At 37.3% G+C, this 25,647-nt stretch overlaps 2 protein-coding genes and 2 pseudogenes across 2 annotated transcripts; 2 read left to right on the top strand and 2 right to left on the bottom strand.

Annotated features, from left to right (window-relative positions):
- Nucleotides 1-293: 293 nt before the first annotated feature.
- On the top strand, nt 294-2,758 carry LOC120210027 (annotated as a pseudogene).
- An 8,476-nt stretch (nt 2,759-11,234) lies between these two features.
- On the top strand, nt 11,235-18,114 carry LOC120210026 (annotated as a pseudogene).
- Nucleotides 18,115-18,453: 339 nt separating this feature from the next.
- LOC120210024 lies at nt 18,454-20,601 on the bottom strand. The gene is made up of 2 exons (XM_039208858.1): nt 20,455-20,601; nt 18,454-20,088 (listed from the first exon to the last, which is right to left on the bottom strand). The coding sequence occupies exons 1-2, from the start codon at nt 20,469-20,471 to the stop codon at nt 18,570-18,572; spliced, it is 1,536 nt and encodes a 511-aa protein (XP_039064789.1). The 5' UTR covers nt 20,472-20,601; the 3' UTR covers nt 18,454-18,569.
- Nucleotides 20,602-21,514: 913 nt separating this feature from the next.
- On the bottom strand, nt 21,515-22,633 carry LOC120210025 (WUSCHEL-related homeobox 2-like). The gene is made up of 2 exons (XM_039208859.1): nt 22,306-22,633; nt 21,515-21,936 (listed from the first exon to the last, which is right to left on the bottom strand). The coding sequence occupies exons 1-2, from the start codon at nt 22,631-22,633 to the stop codon at nt 21,515-21,517; spliced, it is 750 nt and encodes a 249-aa protein (XP_039064790.1).
- Between the last annotated feature and the right edge of the window lie 3,014 nt (nt 22,634-25,647).

Here is a 25,647-nt window from a genome sequence, read left to right as displayed (position 1 = left end):
ATCCTGTAATCTCTCTTTTACGTGAGGAATTCTTTATTTTCATAGATCCGATTTTTGTTGGTTTCGCAGTTTCTCTGCTTCTTCTTCTTCACGGTAAATGTGAGTGGAAAGCTAATTCAGAGATTACCAATTGGGTTAAAGACAATTGATTTTATTCTCTGTTGATTCAAAATCATAATTTACACTAAATTTAAATAGAAGTTGAATCATACTTCAGTATGTTCTTTGCAGGTATGTGCTTTTACTTGTTTCACTTTGAGCACTGCAATCATGAGTGGAGTAGTGTGTGTATTCTGTAATCTACACATCGGTGCCAACGATTGTTGTTGGTATTCTTGACAAGGATCTAAATCGATGGAGACTTTTGAAGCTTCCTCGCTGTATGGGGCTGGGCACCGAGAAGAAAGCTATAACAAGAGACTCTTTTGGATAACAATGATTGATACCGTCTGGCAAAGTGCAGTTGTCTTTTTCATTCCTCTTCTCGCATACTGGAGCATCACAGTTGATGCATCCTCCTTTCCTTGGAGGTGTTTCTTTCCCATCTACTCCATCTAAGGAGCGGGTCTTTAGTGATAACCAACCAGACTGCAGTGATTCAGAGACGCAGATATCAGCTCTCAAAACAGCATCGTCGGGGCACAAAGAAACATGGACTTCAATTCTCCTTTGTCACGAAGTTGGTGTTGGCATGGAAAATTCTACAAAGGTAATGGAGAGCCACTTATAAGCTTACATTTGACTGCTAAGCTTCGAGACTTTATAAGTTTGCCAGGTTAGTTATACTTTTTCAAGTTATTTTATAAGACATGATTTGGGGAGGAAATAGAAATTAATAACTTATGGAGGCTATTGAAAGATTTTCTCCATTAAAGTGTCTCTTGACTAGAGTAAGTGTGTGGGTTGAGTCTATACCAACCATGTAGAGACTATGAGATGGATAAAACAGTATCTTGATTCATGTCACCAACCACTGCTTTGACAGGCTTAATGCCGACCTCTCTGTGTTATGCATTTAGTATGACATCATGCATGGAGTAATTCTTTAAAATATTTTAGATAGTGGGCATGCCATTATGGTTTATAATTATATTTATAGGTCAGTGTTAGAAAGTTTCCTCTCTGGAGGACCGGGACAGTGTCACGTGAAAAGTATTTAACTTGGAGTATAATCATATTTTATAGCTCATTGTTAGTAAGTTTCCACTCTGGGACAGTTTTGTGAAATGCTTCATCCTAAACTATTGCACTTAGGTTGATGCTGAATCAAGCAAATCTGGAGCAATGGAATGAAATGCTTAAAAGTGACGCTGTTAAACTCTGCCAAGATAACAATTTCAATTCGGGTTTCTTGAGGGCAGTGATAATAACAGTGTTTTCGATGCTTATGAATTGAAGGTAATACCCTCATTCAACTTCTTGGCCTTCTTTCTATGCAGTTGGTAAACCATTACTTCAGTGTTTGTGGTTGCATCTCCATATGCTAATTGTCTTTTGGCTATTATAACATACAGGTTAGGCTTGAGCATGTTCTTGAGATGATAGGATTGATATCTGAGGCTGCTAATACGGACAAGCCATTTTAATAACGGGTAGCTTCTTCATTGGTGGGACACTGGCCGCTAGATCTTATACACTGCAGCATTTTGGAATTACTCATGAATTGTGTCTGTGCTCCAATGAAATGGCCAAGCAGATTCCCAATACCATGACCTATTCGAGTACAAAACTTTTCCGTAACTACCTATATTTCCTTCTACATTTTTATTAGTTTGGTTCTAAATGAAGAAGTGTGGTTTTTTTAATGCATCTGCGTGAAATCCCATCTTAACTTTTGCTTATTTTCTCTGCTGGATAACATAAACTGAAATACTGAGCCTTCGGTTCAAAGATACATGAATCAAAAAGCATAGAACGATAATATAGTGGTGGTCGTGGATATAACAGCAGTGGACAATGGAAAGTGGTAACGGCCATTTTGCCTTTGTACACATCTTAGACTCAGTTCTATGGAAGTGTTGAATGTAAAACTCTCTGATGCTACCTGAATGGAAACTTCTTTCATAACATATATGATTGTGCCTTATTGGAACAGATATATGACAATGAAGATTCAAACATCAGCAGTATCTTTGAAGAAGTTTGTGATTTTATTGATCACGTTGAACAATAGTGGAAGAATCTTAGTTCATTGCTTGAAGGGAAAAGTAGGAGTGCCACAGTAGTGATTGCATACCTGATGCTTCAGAAGTAAGAATATTTCATGCTTTGCATTTTACAGAATTATAGCTTGATAGAAGGCTATATTGTTGCTAAAGAACCTCCAGTATCGATAAATCGGAGGAGGTTTCACTGGAATTTTTTTCCAATTGAATGAAATGTTATTGCTATTGTGGGCAGGAACTTAACTATATTAGAAGCATGGAATTCCTTCAAGCGAGCTCATTGCCGAGCCCAACCAAATGATGGGTTTGCAAGGATATTATTGTATCTTGATCGGAAACTGCATGGAAAGGTTTCAATGGAGTGGCATCAACGAAAACCAATGATGAAAGTTTGTCCGATTTGTGGGAAGAATGCTGGGTTGAGCAATAGTTCACTCAAGCTTCATTTGCAGAAAGCACATAGACGCTATCTTCAGGAGTGTGGACAGTGCAATGTCCATGGAGATACAAAAAGCTTTGGATGCACTCAAAATAAACCCTGGTGGGAGTGTAAGCCCCACACAGAGACATCTCATTCAGTTATGGATGTGTAACGGTTGAGCCTGCTTTTCGGTGCAATGAGAATACTTTTTTTCTACTCCTGAATTTGCTTCTCTGTCTATATGCGGTCATGCTACTCGGAACCAGATATTAGCAACAGCATTTTTGAGACAGTTTCTCAGCTATCCTGCTTTGGAAGATCAAGGCTGGGGAATCTTGGTTTATAAAGTTTTTTTTTAGAGTGCATTCATGTATCATTGGTCATCGTCTTCTTTCAACATAAACCAATAAACTCCAATTTTAAGTGAACTGCAGTTTTTCTTTATATGTTCACCCTCACTCATAACTAGGCTATAAAACTGAATCATTGCAGTAACACCTTACGGAATTGATTCATGTTGGACAAAATGACCATAATCACATTTTAAATGTATTTCTATCTAATCCAACTTGTCCATACATGATATGATGAAGTATACTGCAGATTTAACGTTACCATCATCAGCTTTGTGCCACTTTCAACTATGCTTCTGATTCAGTGTAAGAAAGATAATTTTCAAGAACCGGACGAGATTCGGAAATGGGAATGTCTGTCCAACACTAGGATATTCAAAAATGTTTCTTCATTAAGACACTTTTCTTTTCATTTTGTTTAGAAAAGCATATATAGTTTGATGATAATTCATTTTATTGCGTTTTGCATGTCATCGGTGTTTCAGTAACGGAAAGAAGTACAAAACATACATCCTGAGCAAAAACAGGCTTTACATTTTGAAATGCAGGTCACATTGCAACCCTATCATGCAACTTTGTCTGTATTACCATTAGAGAGGGAGAGGAACCGTTGAGCCGTAGGATAGTGATATTCACTAGTTTAATTCCAACCCGTAACATGCAAACTCCATCAGTATTGTCATATATGCCAATAATGGGAATACCCGAAGCTGCAAACTAGACTCTTCCCCTAACTGACATCCCTTTCCATCAACTCATCACCGAATTAGAAAGTGAGATTATATCACCTCGAATTTGTATGATGTTATCATATGAAACTATTAGTGACTATGGAAGGTATATTTTTGTTTGTTATGGATGTCAAATAAGACCCACCCATTTGACATAGATTTCCATGCCAAAAAATATGGAATATTTTGCCCTCACTCTCTTTCCTGTTCTATTTTTGATTCAGCAAATTACGTGTCTTAGATGAAGGAGATAATGTGCACAATATGAATATTTAATACGGTAAAATAGACAAATTATCTATTTGCATCTACATATCCACTACCCCACCCACCATCTTCCATCCCTACTTCTAGTGGTTGACATATTGACCTCCGTGCTCTGTTGACTTGATGACATTTCTGTTATGGAAAAGTCAGACATCATATCCTGTTTGGAAATGGTTACCATGTCATGTCTGTTGGCGTAAATGAATGTTCAAGTGCATGCTTTTCCACTAGTATTGGCTTGCAAAACCGCTCTTGGATGCCATTGTTGTGCACCATGATGGGTCTCTGTCTTTGTCTTCTCGTTCACAATATCCAAGGCTTCTTTGCATCTGATAGATCCAGACATGTTCTCAATCTCATCCAACCATTTTTCTAAAATACTAGTGGGGTCATAGTCATACTAAAAAGACTTCTCCAAGCAAAAACCCAAATAATTTGAAGTTTATGATCATAATTGATATAAGATTAAAATGTTCATAAGGTTTGAGTATAGAGAGTAAAGTTCAAAAACTGAAATTAAACTACTCAATCAAGATAAACTTTAATATCAATTCCATTATCAATGAGGGATTGAACCACAACTCTGATTTTGCCTTCAAATTTATCTCTCTCCCTGGGAGTATAAGAAGTTGTATACACATCGACTTCTCGCACTCTCTCAGCTAATATTCGTCTGATCGCCAAGCAAGCCGGGGGCAAGATGCACTTGATTACATGCATGTCTGGTGCCTAAATGTACACTTTTCTAGAGTGATAGATGCAAAAATACTCCACCCCGATTAAATTTATCTACAGTTTCTTTTAGGTTTTTTTTTTCATATTGTACCTTTACTACTAAAAAAGGGATAATACCAAACTCTATACTTCTCAATATTTGAGCATTCAACAACAAACATGAGACCATAAGAAAATCATGCATATTGGTCAACGAAAAGAACAAAAATTTTGCATGTTTTATACACGCATGCGCGTAAACAGACATAATACTGGGTTTTTATATGCATCACTAAGTCCACGACTTAGCGTGTGAGTGTTTCACACGCAGGTTTTGCAGAGTTTATGGATCGATAGGAAGCAAGACAGGTCAGTTATCCTTATCGAAGGTCAGATCAGAAGAGAGATGAATAATATGTATTTTAGTATATAAAAATCTAGTTGATATGTATTTAAAAGAATAAATTGTATAAGCTCTGAACAGTTTTGTAAACGTTTTAAATAGTTATATGTAAACCATTTAGTGTGTTTTTAAATTAAGTTTGAATATTTCTCTATTTGAAATAAGAAAATGGTTTGAAAAGTCAATGTAATACTTCTGACTCATATCTGAGTTGGATACGGGTTGGGGGTGTTACATATTTTATATATTTTTTTTATTGAAAATCTATTATCGTATCCTGAAATTTTAGTTCACCCCCTAACATAAAATCTTGCGTCGTCCACTAATAAAATGTTAGTAGAGAGAAGTGTTAAAATAATAATATGAATGGAAAGCGTAATTCAATATGATGGTTGAATTTTTAAAAAAATTAAAAGTTATGTACTAAAATGAACCAAAATCAATATTATAGTTACTAAATGTGTAGTTTACCCTTTTTTTTAACTAAAACCATAATATTGAACATTTACGAAGACGTTTAGCATAAAGTCAAAAGGATTTTTATAAAATTGAAATCGAAATATCCAAAAATATGGTTCGAACCCATATAATATAAAATATTTAATACTGATAATGAAACTTTAAAAAAATTAATCGTTAATTGGTCTAATATATAATTATCTTATCGATTCACCAAACAATGAACACCCTTACCAGAAAAATAAATGGAGACATTGATCCGCTGTCTGGCCTTACTATGATTGTCAACTAATTAGGGTGTTCAAACAAATCAAACCAAAAGTTAAAAAGAGTTTTATTGGAGCAGCAGAAAGGCAAAGAGAGGGGCAATATAATTCATGGTAGTGAATTAGAGACCTGTGTGTTGGCGGCTTTGTTCGCTACTAATATCCTAAAATCAAAGCATAACTAGTAAACCCCACCCCATACCCATGCATGGCATTTGACTTTGGCAATCGCTTTTTTTCTCTTTAACTTTTTTATGTGTAGTTTTTAAAGGTGAGCATATCAACCAAGCAAATGAGATTTTTTAGTATGACTATGACCCCACTAGTATTTTAGAAAAATGGTTGGATGAGATTGAGAACATATATGGATCTATCAGATGCAAAGAAGTTTTCTTGGATATGTTGGATTCTATAGAAGGTTTATCAAAGACTTCTCCAGGATTTCTAAGCCCTTGTGCACATTGCTTTAACAAAACCAACCTTTTGTGTTTGACGAATTATGCCTCGGCGCATTTACTGAGCTGAAACGAAAACTGATCTCGGCACCTATTGTAGTCCCTCCCGATTGGACATCACCATTTGAGCTGATGTGTGATGCAAGCGATTATGCCGTAGGAGCTGTTTTGGGGCAACGCCGAGCTAAAATGTTTCATGTTATTTATTACTCTAGCCGCACTTTAAATAAAGCACAATTGAACTACACCACCACTGAGAAAGAATTACTTGCCATGGTATTTGCTTTTGATAAATTTAGACCCTACCTAATAGGCACTAAAGTTATTGTTCACACTGATCATTCGGCTATAAAATACTTAGTGAACAAAAAAGATGCCAAGCCTAGACTTATTAGGTGAATCTTACTTTTGCAAGAATTTGACTTAGAGGTGGTAGATAGAAAAGGAACTGAAATTCAAGTTGTTGATCACTTATCTAGGCTAGAGAATAATTCTAAATGCCATGACACTGTAGATATCCAAGAGGAATTTCCTAATGAGAAAATTTTATATGCCACGACAATCCCGTGGTACGCTGACCTTGTTAATTTTCTTGTTAGTGGAATTGTGCCTTTTGATTTGAATAGTCAGGCTAAAAAGAAGTTCAAGAACGATGCAAGGCACTATTTTTGGGACGAGCCATATTTATTCAAGCATTGTGTCGATCAGCTCATTAGACGATGTGTACCTGAAGAGGAGCAAAGTGATATTTTGTACCATTGTCATTCGGCCCCAACTGGAGGCCATTTTGGTGGAGCAAGGATTGCTGCTAAGGTCTTGCAATCAGGCTTTTACTAGCCAACTTTGTTTAAAGATGCCCAAGCATTTTACAAAGGATGTGATCGATGCCAACAGACTGAAAACATCTCCAGACGACATGAAATGCCGCTGCAAAATATTTTGGAGATAGAACTGTTTGATGTGTGGGGCATTGATTTCATGGGACCATTCTCATATTCTGAAGGAAAATTATATATCTTGCTTGCTGTGGATTATGTGTCAAAATGGGTGGAAGCAATAGCAACATCAAGGAATAACTCCAAGACCGTACTCAAGTTTTTGCACAAGTATATTTTCACTCGGTTTGGAGTACCTCGTGTTATCATTAGTGATGAGGGAACCCACTTTGATAACAAGTTGATTGCCAAGGCATTGAAGAGATATGGAGTTCGACATAAGATTTCCCACGGCATATCATCCGCAGACAAATGGCCAAACAGAGATATCTAATCGAGAGATCAAGCAGATTTTAGAGAAAGTGGCGAACCCAAGGCATAAGGATTGGTCGCCAAAGTTGGATGAAGCACTTTGGGCATACAGAACTATATTCAAGACTCCTTTGGGGATGTCACCCTTTAAGTTGGTGTATGGTAAAGCTTGTCATCTCCCGGTTGAGCTTGAACACAAAGCTTATTGGGCCATCAAGCGATTGAATTTCGATGCTCAACTAGTTGGGGAGCAGAGATTACTTGAACTTAACGAAATGGAAGAGTTTAGAGCACAAGCATATGAGAATGCTCGGATATACAAGGAGAAAACCAAGAAGTGGCATGACCAGAAACTGATGCCACGACATTTTCATGAGGGGCAACAAGTCTTGCTTTACAACTCCAGACTCAAACTCTTTCCTGGGAAACTCAAATCTCGATGGTCAGGACCATTTGAGGTGCATTATGTCGTATCCCCATGGAGCTGTTGACATCAAGAGAATAGACAATGGGATGATCTTCAAGGTCAATAGCCAGCGTCTGAAAGCCTACAATGGAGTTCCACCACCACACAACAAGGACGTGTTACGTCTGTAAGATACTGAAGCGTGCCCAGAGGAGAACCAAAATTCGATGCCACGTCATTGAATTTGTGTCTGTGCATAAATAAAAATTTAAAATTTAAGTTTTTCTTTATTTTTATTTTTATTTCATTTTGTAATTAATTTTTGATATGATTTGTAGGGACCACATTACTGCAAACCGTGCAAGGAGCGGTTACCAAAGGGAGACTTATCCTATCACCATCATTATCCTCCCACTGATTATCCGATTCCTGCTCCGCACCGTTCTGAAACTCCTGAATATCCGGTCACTGTCACTGTCGAAGAAACACCCAGTCCTGTCCCAGCACCCAAACCTTCTCCTGCACCACGTCGTGGCAAATGCATCAAAACCACGGCTGGACGGCTCCAATATTGTGCATTATTACTCCACTTCGTCCGAGTCCAGCCCAGCACCTATATGCAAGTGCACCCGACGAGAAGCTGCTAACACCTCCAAGGCAACACCACACACTTATTGAGGTACCTCTCTTACATCCATTCTCATTTAGTTGTATTTCATTGCATGGCATATAGTTTATATTTAGTATAATTCTCTTTCAACATTGAAGATAATGCTTCCCTTAAGTTTGGGGGAGGTATGGTTCTTGGTAGGTCATATGCATGATAGCATTATCATAGGTTTATGCCATGTCATCAGAAAATGGTAGGACAGTTAGATGAAATGTTTTGAGGATACCCGATGATGATAATGTTAGGCTAGAATCTGAATGTAAATGACTGTTGAGAATGATAGAACTCACTCTAGGGATTGATTCTTTGTGAAAAACTTTTACACGATTTGTATGTTATCTATACTTAGAAAATTTAGAAAATTTTTATGAAAGAACACTAGTTAGTTTTGGCATTGAAATATAGTTTTGTGCTTAAAAAAATCAAAAACAAACTCCCTTAAAATGAAACTGTGAATAAATGCTTAGGCATAGCTGTAGAGGAACACTCCTCTTTGCCGAGGCATTGCCTGGAACTTTCTTTAATAAATGGAAGCCTTGTGCATATGAGTGAATGAAAGTAGTCATGGGATGACTCTACTTAACTAGCTCGGGGGTGGAAGGTATGCTCCCTTTCATCTAGAGTGTAGGAGAGTAGGTGTGATGAGCTGACTCCCTTCGTAACAGCAATAGAAAAAAGAAAAGGGAGTAAAAATGTGCTTGATGAATAAGTAAATGCCTTGGCAAAAACTAGGGGGCTTGATTAGAAATAGTCTAAGTTTGCTAAGTACAGATTAGATACAATCACACACACACACTACCACAAGGGATCTTGACCTAGGGAAAAGTACTTGAATTCTTGATAAGTCTAGCATGTTGAAGCTTATTTTTTTTCTGAGGGTTGAAATTCAATTTTGTCCTATGCCCCTACTGTAGAAAATTGCCATGACATTCTGCTTATGTAACTGCTATCCATTGCTTGAGGACAAGCAATAGCTTAAGTTTGGGGGTGTGTTAACTTCCTAAAAAGGCTACTTTTAAGGCCTTTTTCACTTAAGTTATTGTTTGTTTATAAGATCATTTTAGGCATTTTAGGATCATGTAGTTGCATATAGTGCATTTGTGGTGGTTGTGCTATTTTATTTCTTAATAGTGCTGCTTGAGGGAAAGGTGTAGTTTGTTTGTGGTGTGCAGGGAATATCAAGAAAAAGGATTCTTTGGGAAGCAATGACGTGGCATCACACGTTGCTAAAGCAGAATGAAATGACTCGGCATTTCTGGCGCAGAAAAAGACAAAAAAATATATTTCTGCACAAGGACAGCTGGCACTAGACAACTATCTCTGCATGTGAAGGACTGCTGTAACCACCTGCCAAAGCTGCCAGAGGACAACTGCCACTTGGAGGATAAGGTTCACACCCAACATGTGATTCTAGGAGTATGAGGGGTATTTTGCACCCAACAACCTCATCATTACCCCTAGATATTTTTTATTATATATGACACCTCATGGAGGAGAAAAAAGAGGAGGACACACACTGTAGCAAAAATCAGATTTTTATTTTTCCTTTTCCCTTCTTCTTCCTTGGGAGATTCCTTCATTGATAAAGCTCCAAGGAGTGGCGAGCTAGGTGTCGAAAGGATCTAGCAAGCTAGGTGGTTCGTGGTGGCCGAGAGGAGACCTCCAGTGGCGCGTCGAAGACTTCTTCTCAATTTCCCTTTTTGCTGCTATTTTATATTTATTTGTGGGTTGTTGAAACAAATATTTTCATGACTTTGTGTTTGGATATTTTGAACCCCACCATGAACTAACTTATTTGGTGGTGGTTGATTTAATAGATGTTTAAGCTTTATTTTTAATGGTATATTTAAGTTTATTTTGGTTCTTTATTTGATTTGCTTATGAATGCTTCACCATCTAGGCTTGTAAGAGGCATGGAAATGTATATTTCTTAGATGAAGGTTAGGTATTCAGAAGAATCCTAAGCTAAAAATACTTGTAAGTATTCGGAAGAAACGCAAGATAAGATCCTCATAAGCAATGGGTTATAGTATTTTCAAGGGGCTTTGAACCGGCCTAGGAGTATTATAATCTAATCTCTTAGATCTCGAAAGAGACTGGGATAGGATTTCAACGACTAAAAAGGGTGTCTTTATCAATAGGGTAGGCTGTCCAAATCGTTGAGTGAGAGCAGATGCCTTGGCATCCTATTCTGTTAGGTTCTTTAGAACACTTTAGGAAAGCCCTGTCGAGTAAGTAAAAGACCAGTTAGCTTAAATATACTTCAGAAATAAGTTTAGCATCTTTAGATCAATCCCTACTATTCATTCTCTTGGAAGCTTGTCACGTGAGGATTATTTTCTTTTCATTCTATTTTCTTTTTATTTACTGTTTTTACCATTTTTCATTGCCTTGACATTTCACCATACTCAACATTAAACATTTATCATTGCCATTGCATTTCCATTTGCTACACCATCAGACCATCACTCTATATCCACCAGCATACACATTTACATTGTCGTGACATTTTTATATATCAAGACTAACTATACTTAGATAGAATAGTGCATTGCTTTGGTTAGACTTTTGTAATTTCACCTAATCCCTGTGGAGATGATACTCACTCATCATTATATTACTTGAGCGATTGTGTATACTTGCACATTATTTGCGTATAATTTATAGTACTCACAACATGCAAACACCTGCAGTTGAAAACCATGATTCAAAAACCAATGAATATGTAGGTGAGAATGTTGGTGTTGGGAGTGATAAGAAACACATTGTCCTGGAGAATCACATTGATGTTTCTGAAGAAGATGGATGGATCACTATTCCATATAGTAAGTGCATAGTAATCTAAACAATACTTACATATGGTTCTCGTAGTTTATTAGTCTCAACTTATGACTTCAATGATTGGCTTTTGCTCATTTTCTTTTCATTTTTTCTCCCTTTCCTTACTTTTTTGAAAATGTTCAATTTGTAAAAGATGTACTTGTTTTGAGCGTATTGTTAAAGTTAGTTCAAAGTTTGGCAACCAACTTTGAAAAATGTTTTTCAAAGTTTGGTAAATGTTTCTTTGAAAAAATGTTTTTCAAAGTTTGGTAGATGTTTATTGAAAATAGGAATGGGTAAATTCACTTTAGTCGTTGCACTTTAGGGAATTTTCAAAGATTAGTCCCTAAGTTTCAACTATAAATACCCTAGCTCATTTAGCTTCAAAATTATCCCAAATCCCAAATCATTTCTTTCTCCCAATACTAGAGAGTTTCTTGTGAGTAGTAAGTGTTTTGTAAACACCTGTAAATGTTCTCTCTTAGTAAAATATATGCAGCAGTCCGGAGACGTAAGCTCAATTGGCTGAACTCCGTTATCAATTTTCAGGTATTATTTTTCCGCTTTTATTTCGCATTCTTACTAATCTGGTTATAGGGAAATTACTTGTACTCGGTTTATTTCCCAACAACTGGTAATCATAGATTTTGGTTGTGAATTTTGTCAATTTTTTGTGAGGCTACTATTCACATGAATAGTGAATTTTGTGAATAGTAAAATTTTGTCGACGATACAAATTTATCGACAGAGGTGTTCTAATACACGGTGGTACGCAAGAATTGTCAGAAACGATCCAAACGAAGCCAGATTCGAGTGGGAGCGATGGCTGCAGATGAAGGGAATGTGAAAATTGAAAAGTTCGATGGTGCGGACTTTGGCTTTTGGAAGATGCAGATTGAAGATTTTCTGTACCAAAAAAATCTATATCAACCTCTCTCAGAAAAGAAACCAGAGGGCATGAAGAATGAATATTGGGCTCTTCTCGACAGACAAGCCCTCGGAGTTATCCGACTGACGTTGTCCCGCAATGTTGCTTTCAACATAGCAAAGGAAAATACCACGACGGGTCTTATGGCGGCTCTCTCCAGTATGTATGAGAAGCCATCGACCTCAAACAAAGTTCATTTGATGAGGCGATTGTTCAATTTGAGGATGGCGGAAGGGGCATCGGTGGCTCAACACCTAAATGAACTCAAGACAATCACAACCCAGTTGAGTTCCGTGGAAATTGAATTCGATGATGAAGTTCGAGCTTTAATTCTCTTATCATCCCTACCAGACAGTTGGAATGCTACTGTTACATCAGTCAGCAGCTCATCGGGAAACAGCAAATTAAAATTCGACGATGTTCGGGATCTGGTATTGAGTGAAGAAATTTGAAGGAGAGAATCAGGTGAAGCGTCAACCTCCTCAGTCTTGCACATGGAGTCCAGAGGGAGAACTTCAGAAAGAAATTCAAATCATGGTAGATCCAAATCCAGAAGGGGAAAATAAAGAACAGGAAAGAAAGATTTTACCTGTTATAACTGCGGCAAGAAGGGTCACTTTAAAAAGGATTGTCGGGCACCGAAGAAAAATATCGGTGCACAGGAATCTACCAACGTGACAGAGGATACAGGTGATGCCATGATTCTAAGCGTCAACAGTCCAATTGAATCATGGATCTTGGATTCAGGAGCATCTTTCCACTCCACCCCATGCCGAGAAATCATGGAGAACTATGGCAGTGGTGATTTTGGGAAGGTTCGTCTAGCTGATGATGAAACCTTGAAGATCGTCGAAAGAGAAGACATCCGACTAAAGCTGTCAAACCAGACCACCTGGACGCTGAAAGGTGTGAGACATATTCCTAGCCTAAAAAGAAATTTGATTTCCATAGGACAACTTGATGGAGAAGGTTATAGTACAACCTTTTCAGGTTGTGAATGGAAGATTACAAAAGGAGCACTCGTCATTGCTCGTGGTAAGAAGACTGGTACTCTCTATGTAACATCAAATTTAGAGAATATCATTGTTGCAGCAGATGTTGATGGAAAATCAAACCTATGGCACCAAAGGCTTGACCATATGAGCGAGAAAGGGATGAAGACGCTTTTGTCAAAAGGGAAGCTTCCGGATCTAAAGAATGTAGATGTCAGACTATGCGAGGATTGCATCTTTGGCAAACAAAAGAAAGTCAGTTTTGCAAAGATTGGCAAGACACCCAAGGCAGAAAGGTTAGAGTTGGTTCATACTAATGTATGGGGACTATCTCCAGTTCCATCTCTTGCAGGCTCATTATATTATGTCACTTTCATCGATGATTCAACAAGGAAGGCATGGGTTTATTTTCTGAAGAAGAAATCAGAAGTCTTTGATACCTTCAGAAAATGGAAGGCCATGGTGGAAAATGAGACAGGTTTGAAAGTCAAGTGGTTGAGGTCTGACAATGGAGGAGAGTACAAAAATAGAAGATTCAGAGATTTCTACGCAAACAATGGGATCAAGATGGAGACAATAGTTCACATGACACCGCAACAGAATGGCGTAGCAGAGCGCATGAACAAAACTCTAAATGAATGTGCCAGAAGCATGAGGATACATGCCGGATTGCCCAAATTTCTATGGGCTGAAGCTATCAACACTGCAGCTTACTTGATCAAATGTGGGCCCTCAGTTCCTTTGGATGGAAGAATACCAGAGGAAGTTTGGAGCAAGAAAGAAATAAACCTTTCACACTTAAAAGTGTTTGGTTGTATTTCTTATGTACACATAAACTCTGCTGAAAGAAGTAAACTTGATGCCAAGTCTAACAAATGTGTCTTTGTTGGTTATGGAGGTGATGAGTTCGGTTACCAGTTTTGGGACTACGAAAATCGAAAGATCATCAGAAGAAGAGATGTCATTTTCAATGAGAATGTGATGTACAAAGACATGTCAACTGTAGAATCAAGTAGCTCCAATACCGAAGCTGAAACAAAGGAATTTGTTGAGTTCGAGGAGATTTCTAGAAATGATGTTCAGATCAATCCTGAAGCAGTTCAAGAAGAACCAGGCACACCAAAACTGAGACGCTCCTCTAGAATTCCTAAATCAACCCAACGATATTCTCCTTCTTTGCACTACTTATTGGTGACTGACAATGGTGAACCAGAGTGTTATGATGAAGCAATGCAAGTAGAGGATTCAGTCAAGTGGGAGTCTTCTATGAAAGATGAGATGGACTCGCTTATGTCAAATCAGAAGTGAGAATTAGCTGAATTACCACCAGGCAAGAAAGCGCTCCACAACAAGTGGATTTACAGGATCAAGGAAGAGCACGATGGGAGAAAACGCTACAAAGCGAGATTGGTTGTCAAAGGTTTTCAACAAAAAGAAGGTATTGACTACAATGAAATTTTCTCTCCAATCGTGAAGCTGTCTACAATCAGACTGGTATTGAAAATTGTAGCTGTAGAGAATTTACATCTTGAGCAGTTAGATGTAAAGACAGCTTTCCTTCATGATAATTTGGAGGAAAAAATTTATATGAGGCAGCCAGAAGGCTTCATAGAGGCAAGCAAGAAAAACCTGGTATGCAGGTTGAAGAAGAGCTTGTATGGTTTAAAACAAGCTCCTAGACAGTGGTACAAGAAGTTCGATAGCTTCATGGGTAGCAGTGGTTTTACCAGATACCAAGCAGATCATTATTGCTACATCAAGAGGTTCGACAATAGCTTCATTATTTTATTGTTGTACGTTGATGACATACTCGTTGCAGGCTCAAACATGCAAGAGATTATACACTTGAAGCAAAAATTGTCGAAGCAGTTTGCTATGAAGGATCTGGGCGCTGCAAAGCAGATTCTTGGGATGAGGATCAAGAGAGACACAAAGTCGGGGACTTTGATGTTATCACAGGCTGAGTACATCAACAAAGTACTCTCCATGTTCAACATGCAAGATGATAAACCAGTAAATACACCTTTAGGTGTTCATTTTAGACTCTCCAAAGAACAGTCACCAAAGACGGAGGAAGAACGTGCACACATGGTGAAGGTGTCGTATGCCTCAGCAATTGGAAGTCTAATGTGATATTGCTCAAGCAGTGGGAGCTGTTAGCAGGTACATGAATAATCCGGGCAAGGTACACTGGGAAGCACTCAAATGGATCCTCAGATATCTGTGAGGTACTACAAACAAAGCACTTTATTTCAAAGGTGAAGATACGATATTGACAGTCTATGTAGATGCTGACTTAGCCGGAAATATTGACATTAGAATTAGCACTACATGGTATGTCTATACTCTAGGAGGAACTGCAATGAGTTGGGTTTCTCAACTACAGAAGATAGTTGCTCTATCCACAACTGAAGCAGAATATGTCGCTGTTACGGAAGCTAGCAAGGAGATGGTTTGACTCCAAAGTTTCTTGGAAGAGTTAGGCAAAAAACAAGAAAACAATGTCTTGTATTGCGACATTCAAAGTGCTATCCATCTAGCAAAGAATCCGTCTTTTCATTCCAGGACGAAGCACATACAATTGAGATATCACTTTATCCGATCTCTTCTGGAAGATGGGATTTTGAAACTTGAAAAGATTAGTGGAGCTCAAAATCCGGCAGACATGTTGACAAAGACGGTGACTACGGACAAACTGAAGTTGTGTTCAACTTCAATTGGCATGCTAGAATAACAAGACCAGAAATATTGCTGCATTGATCGAGGTGTGAAGACAGATTAAAATCAGTCTTCAAGTGGGAGATTGTTAAAGTTAGTTCAAAGTTTGGCAATTGGTAAATGTTTCTTTGAAAAAATGTTTTTCAAAGTTTGGTAGATGTTTGTTGAAAATAGGAATGGGTAAATTCACTTTAGTCATTGCACTAGGGTATTTTCAAAGATTAGTCCCTAAGTTTCAACTATAAATACCCTAGCTCATTTAGCTTTAAAATTATCCCAAATCCCAAATCATTTCTTTCTCCCAATACTAGAGAGTTTCTTGTGAGTAGTGAGTGTTTTGTAAACACCTGTAAATTTTCTCTCTTAGTAAAATATCTGCAGCAGTCCGGAGACGTAAGCACAATTGGCTGAACTCCGTTATCAATTTTCGGGTATTATTTTTCCGCTTTTATTTCGCATTCTTACTAATCTGGTTATAGAGAAATTATTTGTACTCGATTTATTTCCCAACACGTATTACCCCATACTATGTGTTGGACCAGTGGAGGAGGATGGCTTGAGATGCCATGGAGAGGAGAGCTTAAATGCGATTTTAAGAGAGGAGAAGCAAGAGAAAAACGCAGAGCTGACTCTTCGTTCCAATTTATAGATGGAAGGAATTTGCCGATTGTGGTCTCACAGGATTCTGTACGGTCCATCTTGTTTTCAAACGCACTTAAGGCGAATCAGATGTTGCCACGCAAGATATTGGTAGGGTTTTGGCGTGAAAAGATGTGATTTTTGAAATTAGGGCGGTTAAAGTGGCTAACGGCTTATTAGGAAAAAATAAATTGAAAATTAAATAAATAGATTATAAAAAAATAGAAAAAACACTTCATATTTTTCTCTTATACTTTTTAATTTATTAGCTATTTACGTTTTTCAATAACCGTTACTACTAATATGAGCAAATTTTGTTAATTAATCGTGAATTTGATATAATGTAACTTTAAATTTCTAATTTAATGTTACTAATATTACTTTGTTTCTTTATAAAATTTCTTAATGATTAAAATGTTGTACACTTTTGTAAATTACTTCTGTAATTTGAACCCATCATTCTATTAATTTCCATGGGTTATAATTTTATAAAACTGTTAACCGCGGCAGCTATTGGCAATGGGGTTGATAAAAAGGCTGGAAGTTGAGGGGAAAAGAATGTGCTTATTTTGGACCTGGGTGGATGTTTCATTGTTGAAGATTGAAGAAGGGATCTTTGAAAATGAGGGCAACTGCAGGTGAAGATTTCGACAACATGACGGTGAATCATTTTGCAGGAAGGCATCAATTTTTATACGACCATAACCCGAGGAGTTGAACATGAATCTGTTTAGGAAATGTATGGAAGCAGATGTCGGAGGGATGCAAATGGACAAAAGCCAGGTTCATGATTGATTGGTTGCTCTACTCGGATTCCGAAATTTTAGTATTTGCTGCAGTATTTATTCAATGGTAAACAGCTCACAGGCTGCGGTTCAAGATTTGTTGTCATCCCAGGCCACTTTCCCTTGGCTGCTGCTGGAGTTATGACTATATTGATTCCAAGGAAGACGACACCAAAATGGAACAAGTTTTCTCTACCTACTCAGATGGTCATCCCGGGGTTCTGGTTCAGGTTTCCCCGGGGGGGGGGGGTAACAATCTGCTCAGGAAATTTGAGTTTTCAGGTATGTATCCCGCCCGCACCCTGTGGTGTTCAAAGTTCGCTTTGACATTTATGCAAATGGTATTTTGAACAAGATCACTGTCACTAATTACAAAGGTAGGCTATCCAAGGAAGAGATTGAGAAGATGGTGCAAGAAGCTGAGAAATGCAAGTCCCAGGATGAGGAACTCAAGAACAAAGCTGAGGCCACTTCAGAATTGTTCTTATAACACGATCAAGGATGAGAAGATAAGTTCTAAACTATCCAATACCGATAACAAAAGGATTGAGGACACAATCAATGGCGCTATCCGATGTCTCCACGGATGAGTTTGAGGACACGATTAAGGAGCTGGAAAGCATTTGCAATCCCATCATTGTAAAGATGTACCAGGCAGCCGCCGGTGGTGGTTAGGGTGCAGGGCCTATGATTGAGGAAGTAGATTAAGCTGCCAGACTTTTTTTTTTAACATCTCAGGGATCTGATTTTACGAGTGATTTTGTTGTTTGACTATAAATTTACACTTCAATGTATGTAACAATTTCTTTTTTCGTAGTGAAGTTGAACACCTGTATTTGAAATCTACATATAAAAGTTGCATGTTTCTTATCAAACCTGAAACCAAAATTGAAATGTATAAAATAACGAAGGATATAAAAGAAAGAGACGCACGGCATTCACCTAAACATGCACCAAGGAATCTCCAATCTATACTATTTGCTGATGATGACTACATTACAAATATCAATATCAGATGTAAACTTATTTTTCATTACAATCTTTTTTCTTTTTAGTACAAAATAATGGAATCTTTTACCACAAAAAGAACCTATCTTTGTATTTCTTCAGTGGAAAGCTTATATAGGAAGTTATGACAGTAAAAGCTCATTCGGTCCAAGGTTGGGACGGAGGCAGACGCGAACCTCATGTTCTTCTGGACCTGTTCGGTGCTTCGGCACTATGATTTCAAGACCAATTCCTGTTTCATCACCATATGCTTCTAGCTTAGCATCATCCGGAATCCTAGTTGGTAGAGGTATTTCCCTTATGAACTCTCCTGGTGGACAATGCTCCGGAAACGGATCTGTAAGCTTGAATGTCCGATCATTTCTCTTAATAACTGGCACGCAAGCTGTGCTTATAGATGATACCTTTACGACACCATGAGTTGGGTTATTCCACCAAGTAACTTTCACTCTCTTAAGATCAGCAAAAGGCAAACTTAAAACAATTAGGTATCCTTGTTCATCCTCGTATATTGTTTTGGCAGCTGTAACAGGTCCATAAACATTTCTCATCACTCCACTAAACTCATTCAACCAATGTGGTTCATTCAGGTGCATTTCTGACTCATTTACGCTGTCATTATGCTGATTAATGAGCAAATGACAGTCTTCATTGCCAGTTACAAAGAAATCCTTCCTCCTCTTGCTGCCAACAGTGGATAGATCCGTAACACCACCATTTGCATGGTTTGAATGCCTAATCGACAAATCTAAACCTGATCCGTTAAGAAGCTTTTTTTGTTGAGCCTGCACGATAGTTTTTATAGAAGGAAGGGGTCTATCGATCTCAAATTCAGTGTTAGCAAGGTTCCTCCAGGTACAAAATTCACTTGCTTCAGGTGGGAGCGCAAAATTCAGGTCCCTTCCTGTAAGTTCCATCCACCTCTTCTGCTCCTCTTCATCGAGACCTGTGAGATTGGGGGATGGAACAACCTCAATCCCATGCACGCATTGAGGATTAGCAAGACCACGATACTGCTTGCGCTGCATCCTATGTGATCGAATGAATCCCTTGTCAGCACTAAACGGAAAAGGCCGCTCCCCTTGACGTGAATGTCCGTTCATGTAACTCCTCAACTGCATCTTACCCAATGCATTCTCAGGCCTCTCTTTAAAAACCCACATATACATATTTTCCATATCGTGCTGAACCAAAAAAACCTCTAGCTCAAGATCCAACTTATCAAACTCAAGACCCGACACTCCATTTGCATCCCTATCCACCTTCACTTTTGATTTCTCATTAAAAACAGGCTTAAAGTAATAATTAAAGAAAAACCAAGCACCCCAAACACCATCCAATCTCTTGGCACACTTACGCTGCCCGGTTTTCGACACCGTAACTAGAGTATCAACCTCATTGACATGAGTTCCAAGACCTACATCCAACATATCTAATGGATCTGAATTCCACGATTTTGGCGGACTACAGGACAGAGGAATAAGATTAATATCGGGTGCTTTAGAAAGAGCCATCGATCGGTTCATATCTCGGTCAAGTTCCACATGAGATATTGAACTTGAATCCATTGATAGAACTGTTGAAGGGTGGTGGCTTTCCATACACAAGCTTGTAAGCAAATCTTCTCCCATACTTTTAGTCCTAAGAACAATATTCAATCTCAAAAAAATCAAAACCGAGCCCATCAAATCACCAAAAAAAATAAGATAAACCTCAATATTTAATCAATGCAACTCATTGGCGAATAATTGACTAGTCATCAAAATAACCATTTTTCTTCACTCATCCACTAAAAGAGCTCTCGTGTTTCAGTCCTGAAAACAGCTAATATCTCGACAAATCGAACCCGAAGCATATCAAAAATAACAAAAACCAAATAATGTGTAATGAACTTTTTTGATCTATACAATAAAATAAACAAATAATAACTCACCTTTTAATCTAAAGAATAGAAAAGAAAAAACAAGGAAATATGTAAATGAAAACAAGAGATATTGAAAGAATTACCTTCCGAGCAAGGGCATAGAATCCCCAACAAAGAGATTTTTTTGGGAAAATTTCAAGGTCGAAGGGAGAGAGAAATGAAAGAGGAAAGCGATATAATGTCAACCGTTTAAAATTCCGTTCAGTTGGGCCTTTTTCAGATTGTTTTAACGCAAGAAACGACAACGTATTGAAGGTCAAAGTGAATTAACGGTGATGGCTATCGGTAGGAACTACGAAGCAATTGAATAGAATTGGTCACAGTGAAACGGTGGCGTATGGGAGATAAGATATAAGTCGTTTAATACGGATATACACGTCAAATACTGTGGATTTTCTATTTGGGATTGCTCCAACGACTAACGGCTCAATCCGATTTCATAGTTTATCCATTCCACTCAACAAATTTAATTTTCAAAAGGTTAAATAAAATATCAATTTAATTATCTTTAGAATAATATTAATATTTTTGATGAAATATTAATTTATAAAAATATAAAATGATTGTCCAAGAGAACGGTTAGGCCCAAGCGTTTGATTCCTCTAAGTTAGTTTAAACTTTTTGTTTTAAAATATATATATATATAATGATTGTTAAATTTATCAAAAATGACCACTTAAATAATATAATAAATGTAATAATTAATAAAATTTTTATTAAATAAATTGGACTATATCCTACAAATGCATGATCATTACATTTATTATTCAAAATATCAAAGGAGGTAACGGTTGGGCAATGAGACCGAAAAGAAAGTTATATCCTATAAATGCATCGCATGCAAATAACAGCTCATACAATACAACAAATATATGTATTTGAGTGCATGAAATGCTTAAAATTCCAAATACCTAATGCAATCTCCAACTGAACATTGGGAGACAAAAAGAGAACCAAAAGTCAATGACATAAGATTAATAGAACCGATACACCACCTGGAGAACCTCCTCTCTTGGTACAAAATAAAACTTAGAAAAGAAACACAAGATACTCAAATGGCTATTAATTAGTTCAATATGTCCACTGTTAACTTAAACCCTTTTGGAAGAAGCTTCCCAAGAGAAGAAATCAAAGAAACGTTGTTCACCGGAGGCTCCCGCACTGCTTTCTCGGACAACACCAGCAGCAGCAGTAGCCTCGCAAGAGCTCGAACCAGCACCTGGGGGAAGCCATTAATGGCGTTGACTTTTCTTCACAAACACCGGACGGGTGCAACGGAAACAATGGCAACGTCTCCTGATGATTAGTGCGATGGTCGTTGCTGCAGCCGCTGCCTTTGCTGAGTGCTCCACCGAAGTTTTCAGCATCTGGTATTATCGTGGCGTTGTAATCATGGTGAAACATATGATCATATGCATTTCCACCGTAAAATATCGGCTTCACCATTTTCCCGCCAGCAGGTCTCGCTCTCCTCTTCATCGATCCACCGGGTAGAAGAACCTTGGGGCACTGAGGGTAAAACCCTAGATGATGCTCACCTTGTGGTACAAAATATGGAGCACAAACTAGAGCAAAAAATAAGACCAAACCAAATCAGATGTTTCGTTTAATATAACATGTTTTGTCCATATGTCTGTAGACTACATATCAGTATGAAAGAGACAGGGATCGTCAAAGTAATATGCAGAAGTGAAAAAAAAAGTATAGAATCATATCCAAGTACTTTGCTACAAATTGATCCAAAAAACTGTTACTTTGCTATAAACAATGTAGTTTTAACAGATTTTGAAAGCCATCGACACGCATATCGAGTCATGTGCATGTCAAGACCGCTTGGAACGAAGATATATATCTAGATAGAATAATCAAATAAATAGCGAGATTCCCAAAAGAAAACAATTTGTAACAAAAATGATGGGATTTTCGAAAATAACCATTGGGGCAAGGTGGAGGAGGAGGATAAAGAGGTTGTGTTCTATGCAGATAGCGATAGATATAAGCTAAATTCTCTTGCTTTTGTTTCTGCCTTTGGCGTGCCTTGTGGTTTTGAAACCAATAGAACACATTTTTGCCTTCGATGGTGCCGTAAGGTTTGAGCCTGGCCGTTATGTGCTCTATCTGTTCTGCACTCGGCGTCCTTATCCCTTGCGTATACAAGGTTTCCAGCATACTTATTTGCTCCTTCGTTGGGTTCCACCTTGAATTCCCATTGGTTCCACCAACAGCAGCACCCATTTCCATACTACCACCACCACCATCCATTTGTTTCCTTCTTGTTGCCAAGATTTAAGTAAGCGTTTATATGACTGATTTTATTAAAAATGGGGTCTTCTCAGATTTGATTGATTCATGGAATATGGATTTTTGAAAGTTTGCTTTAAAAAACAAGGCAAAAAAGAAGATGAAAAGATGGTTTGGCGACTGGCATGGGATTTGCATATTGCATTGCTTTTGTACTTGTTTAAATAGAAGAGGAAAAGAGGAGAAAAAGAGTCAAACAAGGATAAGAGAGAAAATAGTAGAGATTTGAGGTTGACATGCGTATTGTTTTTTGTGCTGAAAATCTCTGAAAACATGGTGGGTAGCGGCTGAAGAAGTAGGGTTGTATTCTGGTTAAACCCTACAACTAGTCTCTTTACCATGATTTAATTTACAATTTAGTCCCTTTTCTAATAGTCCGATCGTCCTAAATTGAACAAAGTGAAGGTTAGGGACCGAACCATAATTCAAAGCGTCGTCTCATATGAAAAGACGAAAATGGGCAGAAAAGATATTGGTGGGTTATAGAGAAATGGTAGGATCTCGGGAATGAAAGAATGGGAAAAACAAGATGATGATGATGATGGATACGCCATTGAAGAAAAGAGATGGGGGGGGGGGGAAGACAAGAGGGTTGGGTTGTAAAGGACTAGGCAAAGGGGTAGGCTTTAGGAATTGAAGTAAAGGGTGAGGCTCAGCAGAGATGAGTGCATGCAGATGAAGTTGAATCGTCTAGGTTTGGGTGAACTCTGCTCTGTGGGCTTTAGCTGCATCCCTTTTGGTTCTACTATTTGTTTCATATTTTTTAACTTACTAAATATCATTTTTATATTTAACTTTTTATTAAATATTATTTCTATTAGGACCTGCCTATGGCCAGGGAAAGAGTGAAGGAAATCATTGCTTTATTTTTTTCAATTACTTCAACTAATTAATTATCAATTATAGCCTATGAATCGAAACAAGGTTTTTAATTATAGGGTAAACTACATTCTTAGTCACTCAAACATGTCATAATTTTTACTAAAAGTCACAATTTAGTCATTAAACCAAGATATTGTTACAAACATGCCAGTTCGACGTTAAACTTGAAATGGATGTTTAGCATGGCTTGGCAGGCTAATAGTATAGTCTTCAATTTTATACATTCAATTAATTTTGTTCTAATTCAAAATAAATCAATAAATTTAATGTTTTATGTATAAATATTCTATCAATTTAGTGTTTTCTCCAAAAGAATAATATATTACTTTTATGTCGCTTAAAATTCCTCTCAATATCTCATATGGTGTTAGATTATAATAATAAGAGCAATATGTTTATTGCTGTATGAGACACAAGGTTGGGGAGTTGGCAACAATCTTCTCATGGAATATGTTTTTGCTACGCACTTGGTGGATACAAAAGCATTATGTACTAATCATCAATCATTCTTATCATCGAATTATAAATTTTATTACACATATTTTGTAATACTATCAGTCGACCGTTTTCAGCCATATAATTAGCTAGTATTCATTTATGGAATGCTTTAATCAATAATTTATTAAATATTCAATAGGTTAAAAAAACTGAGGGGAAACTTATAATTAATTAGAGAAAATAAAGGGTAAATTCAAAATAAAGTAAAATTAGGAGCTCTAGTTTAAGATTTGTCTATATTTTTTTTAATAATAAGAAAATAGAGGGAAGTGGCACCCGGGACGAGGCATAGCTTCGACCCTGCATTTATCTAATGGTTTATTGATTTGATACTTATTTGATTTGATAAAATCACAAAGAATTAAATTGATGAATTTTTAAATATAAAGGTCAAATTTATTGTTTTGTTTTAATTTATGATTAATTTGATAGTATAAATTTTAGAGACCAAATTTGTTGTTATATTAGGTTATGTTAAACTTTTTTTAATTAATTATTGGTATCTTATCTATTAACTGATTAATTCAGATAAGATAATTCAAAAGTGAGGGCGATCTTACCTTGCTCCATTCACAAATGTAAGGATTCGAACTCTTGACTTTATTTAAGGGATTTAGTGTTTTATTCCACTAAATCAACTGATTATTGGTAGATTACATTAAACTTTAATTTTAATTGTAATATAAATAATTTATTTATAATAATATTTTAATTATATAATTAAAATACATTTTTAGAAAAAGATATGCAATATTTGTAATCTACCTAATAGTTGAGTGACCTAGAATTTAGTTTACTAATGTCATCACGCTGAACCCTAAACCCTCATTCCATGATAATGAGTGCTTCAAAACGAAGCCTTTGGTCAAAAATGAGGAAAGAGGGCACGCCATTAATGGCGCAGTCACACGGTGATGGTAGGGTGGTGCAGGACTGTAGACTGGCTCATGCCACGAAGTTGAAACAGTAGATGGATTAAAATGGTTTCGCTGATTCTTATGCATTGCTCTGTTTTCATGGGCTGCTGCATGCCACGACGCCGCCACCTTAAAGTAAGCTGCCGCCTCGTGAAACTCGAATTTCCACCACCGTCACCGCCTCTTCCGCCGCTATTCCCTCCTTGCTCTATTTAATTTGCCAGCAAAAGGAATAAGCTTTTCTTTTAACCTGACTCTGTGCTTTTGACCGCAAGCATGGTAAAATATGGCCAACATGGACACGGGATCAAGGTTGAAGTAACTGCAATGAAACTATACTTGGGTGTGTTTTGGAACTGTTTGTCATCAGTGACACGTTATTGTCTGAAATTTGATCTCTTTGTTGTTTTTTTGTGATGAAAGAAATCTAATATCTATTCATTCATTTTTTTTTATTCGACATTGATTTTGTGATCAAAATATTTTTTAAAGTAAAATTGCGTTTGAAAAGCTACGCGAAACGGACTTACGAAAGAGACCCTTTTAGAGTTTATTTGCTTTACGAGACTTGTGGTTTTGATGTTTCATTTGTCGAATTCGAAGGGATTTCGGCTTTGTCAAAATATTCCAATCCAGGCTGAGCTTATGAATCTTCCATTTGTTTTCAGTGCCATCCCA

This window comes from Hibiscus syriacus, unplaced genomic scaffold (genome assembly GCF_006381635.1).
Source record: "Hibiscus syriacus cultivar Baekdansim isolate YM2019G1 unplaced genomic scaffold, ASM638163v2 tig00021910_pilon, whole genome shotgun sequence".
In the NCBI taxonomy this organism is placed as follows: Eukaryota; Viridiplantae; Streptophyta; class Magnoliopsida; order Malvales; family Malvaceae; genus Hibiscus; species Hibiscus syriacus.
This window is presented reverse-complemented; position numbering and strand designations above follow the sequence as displayed.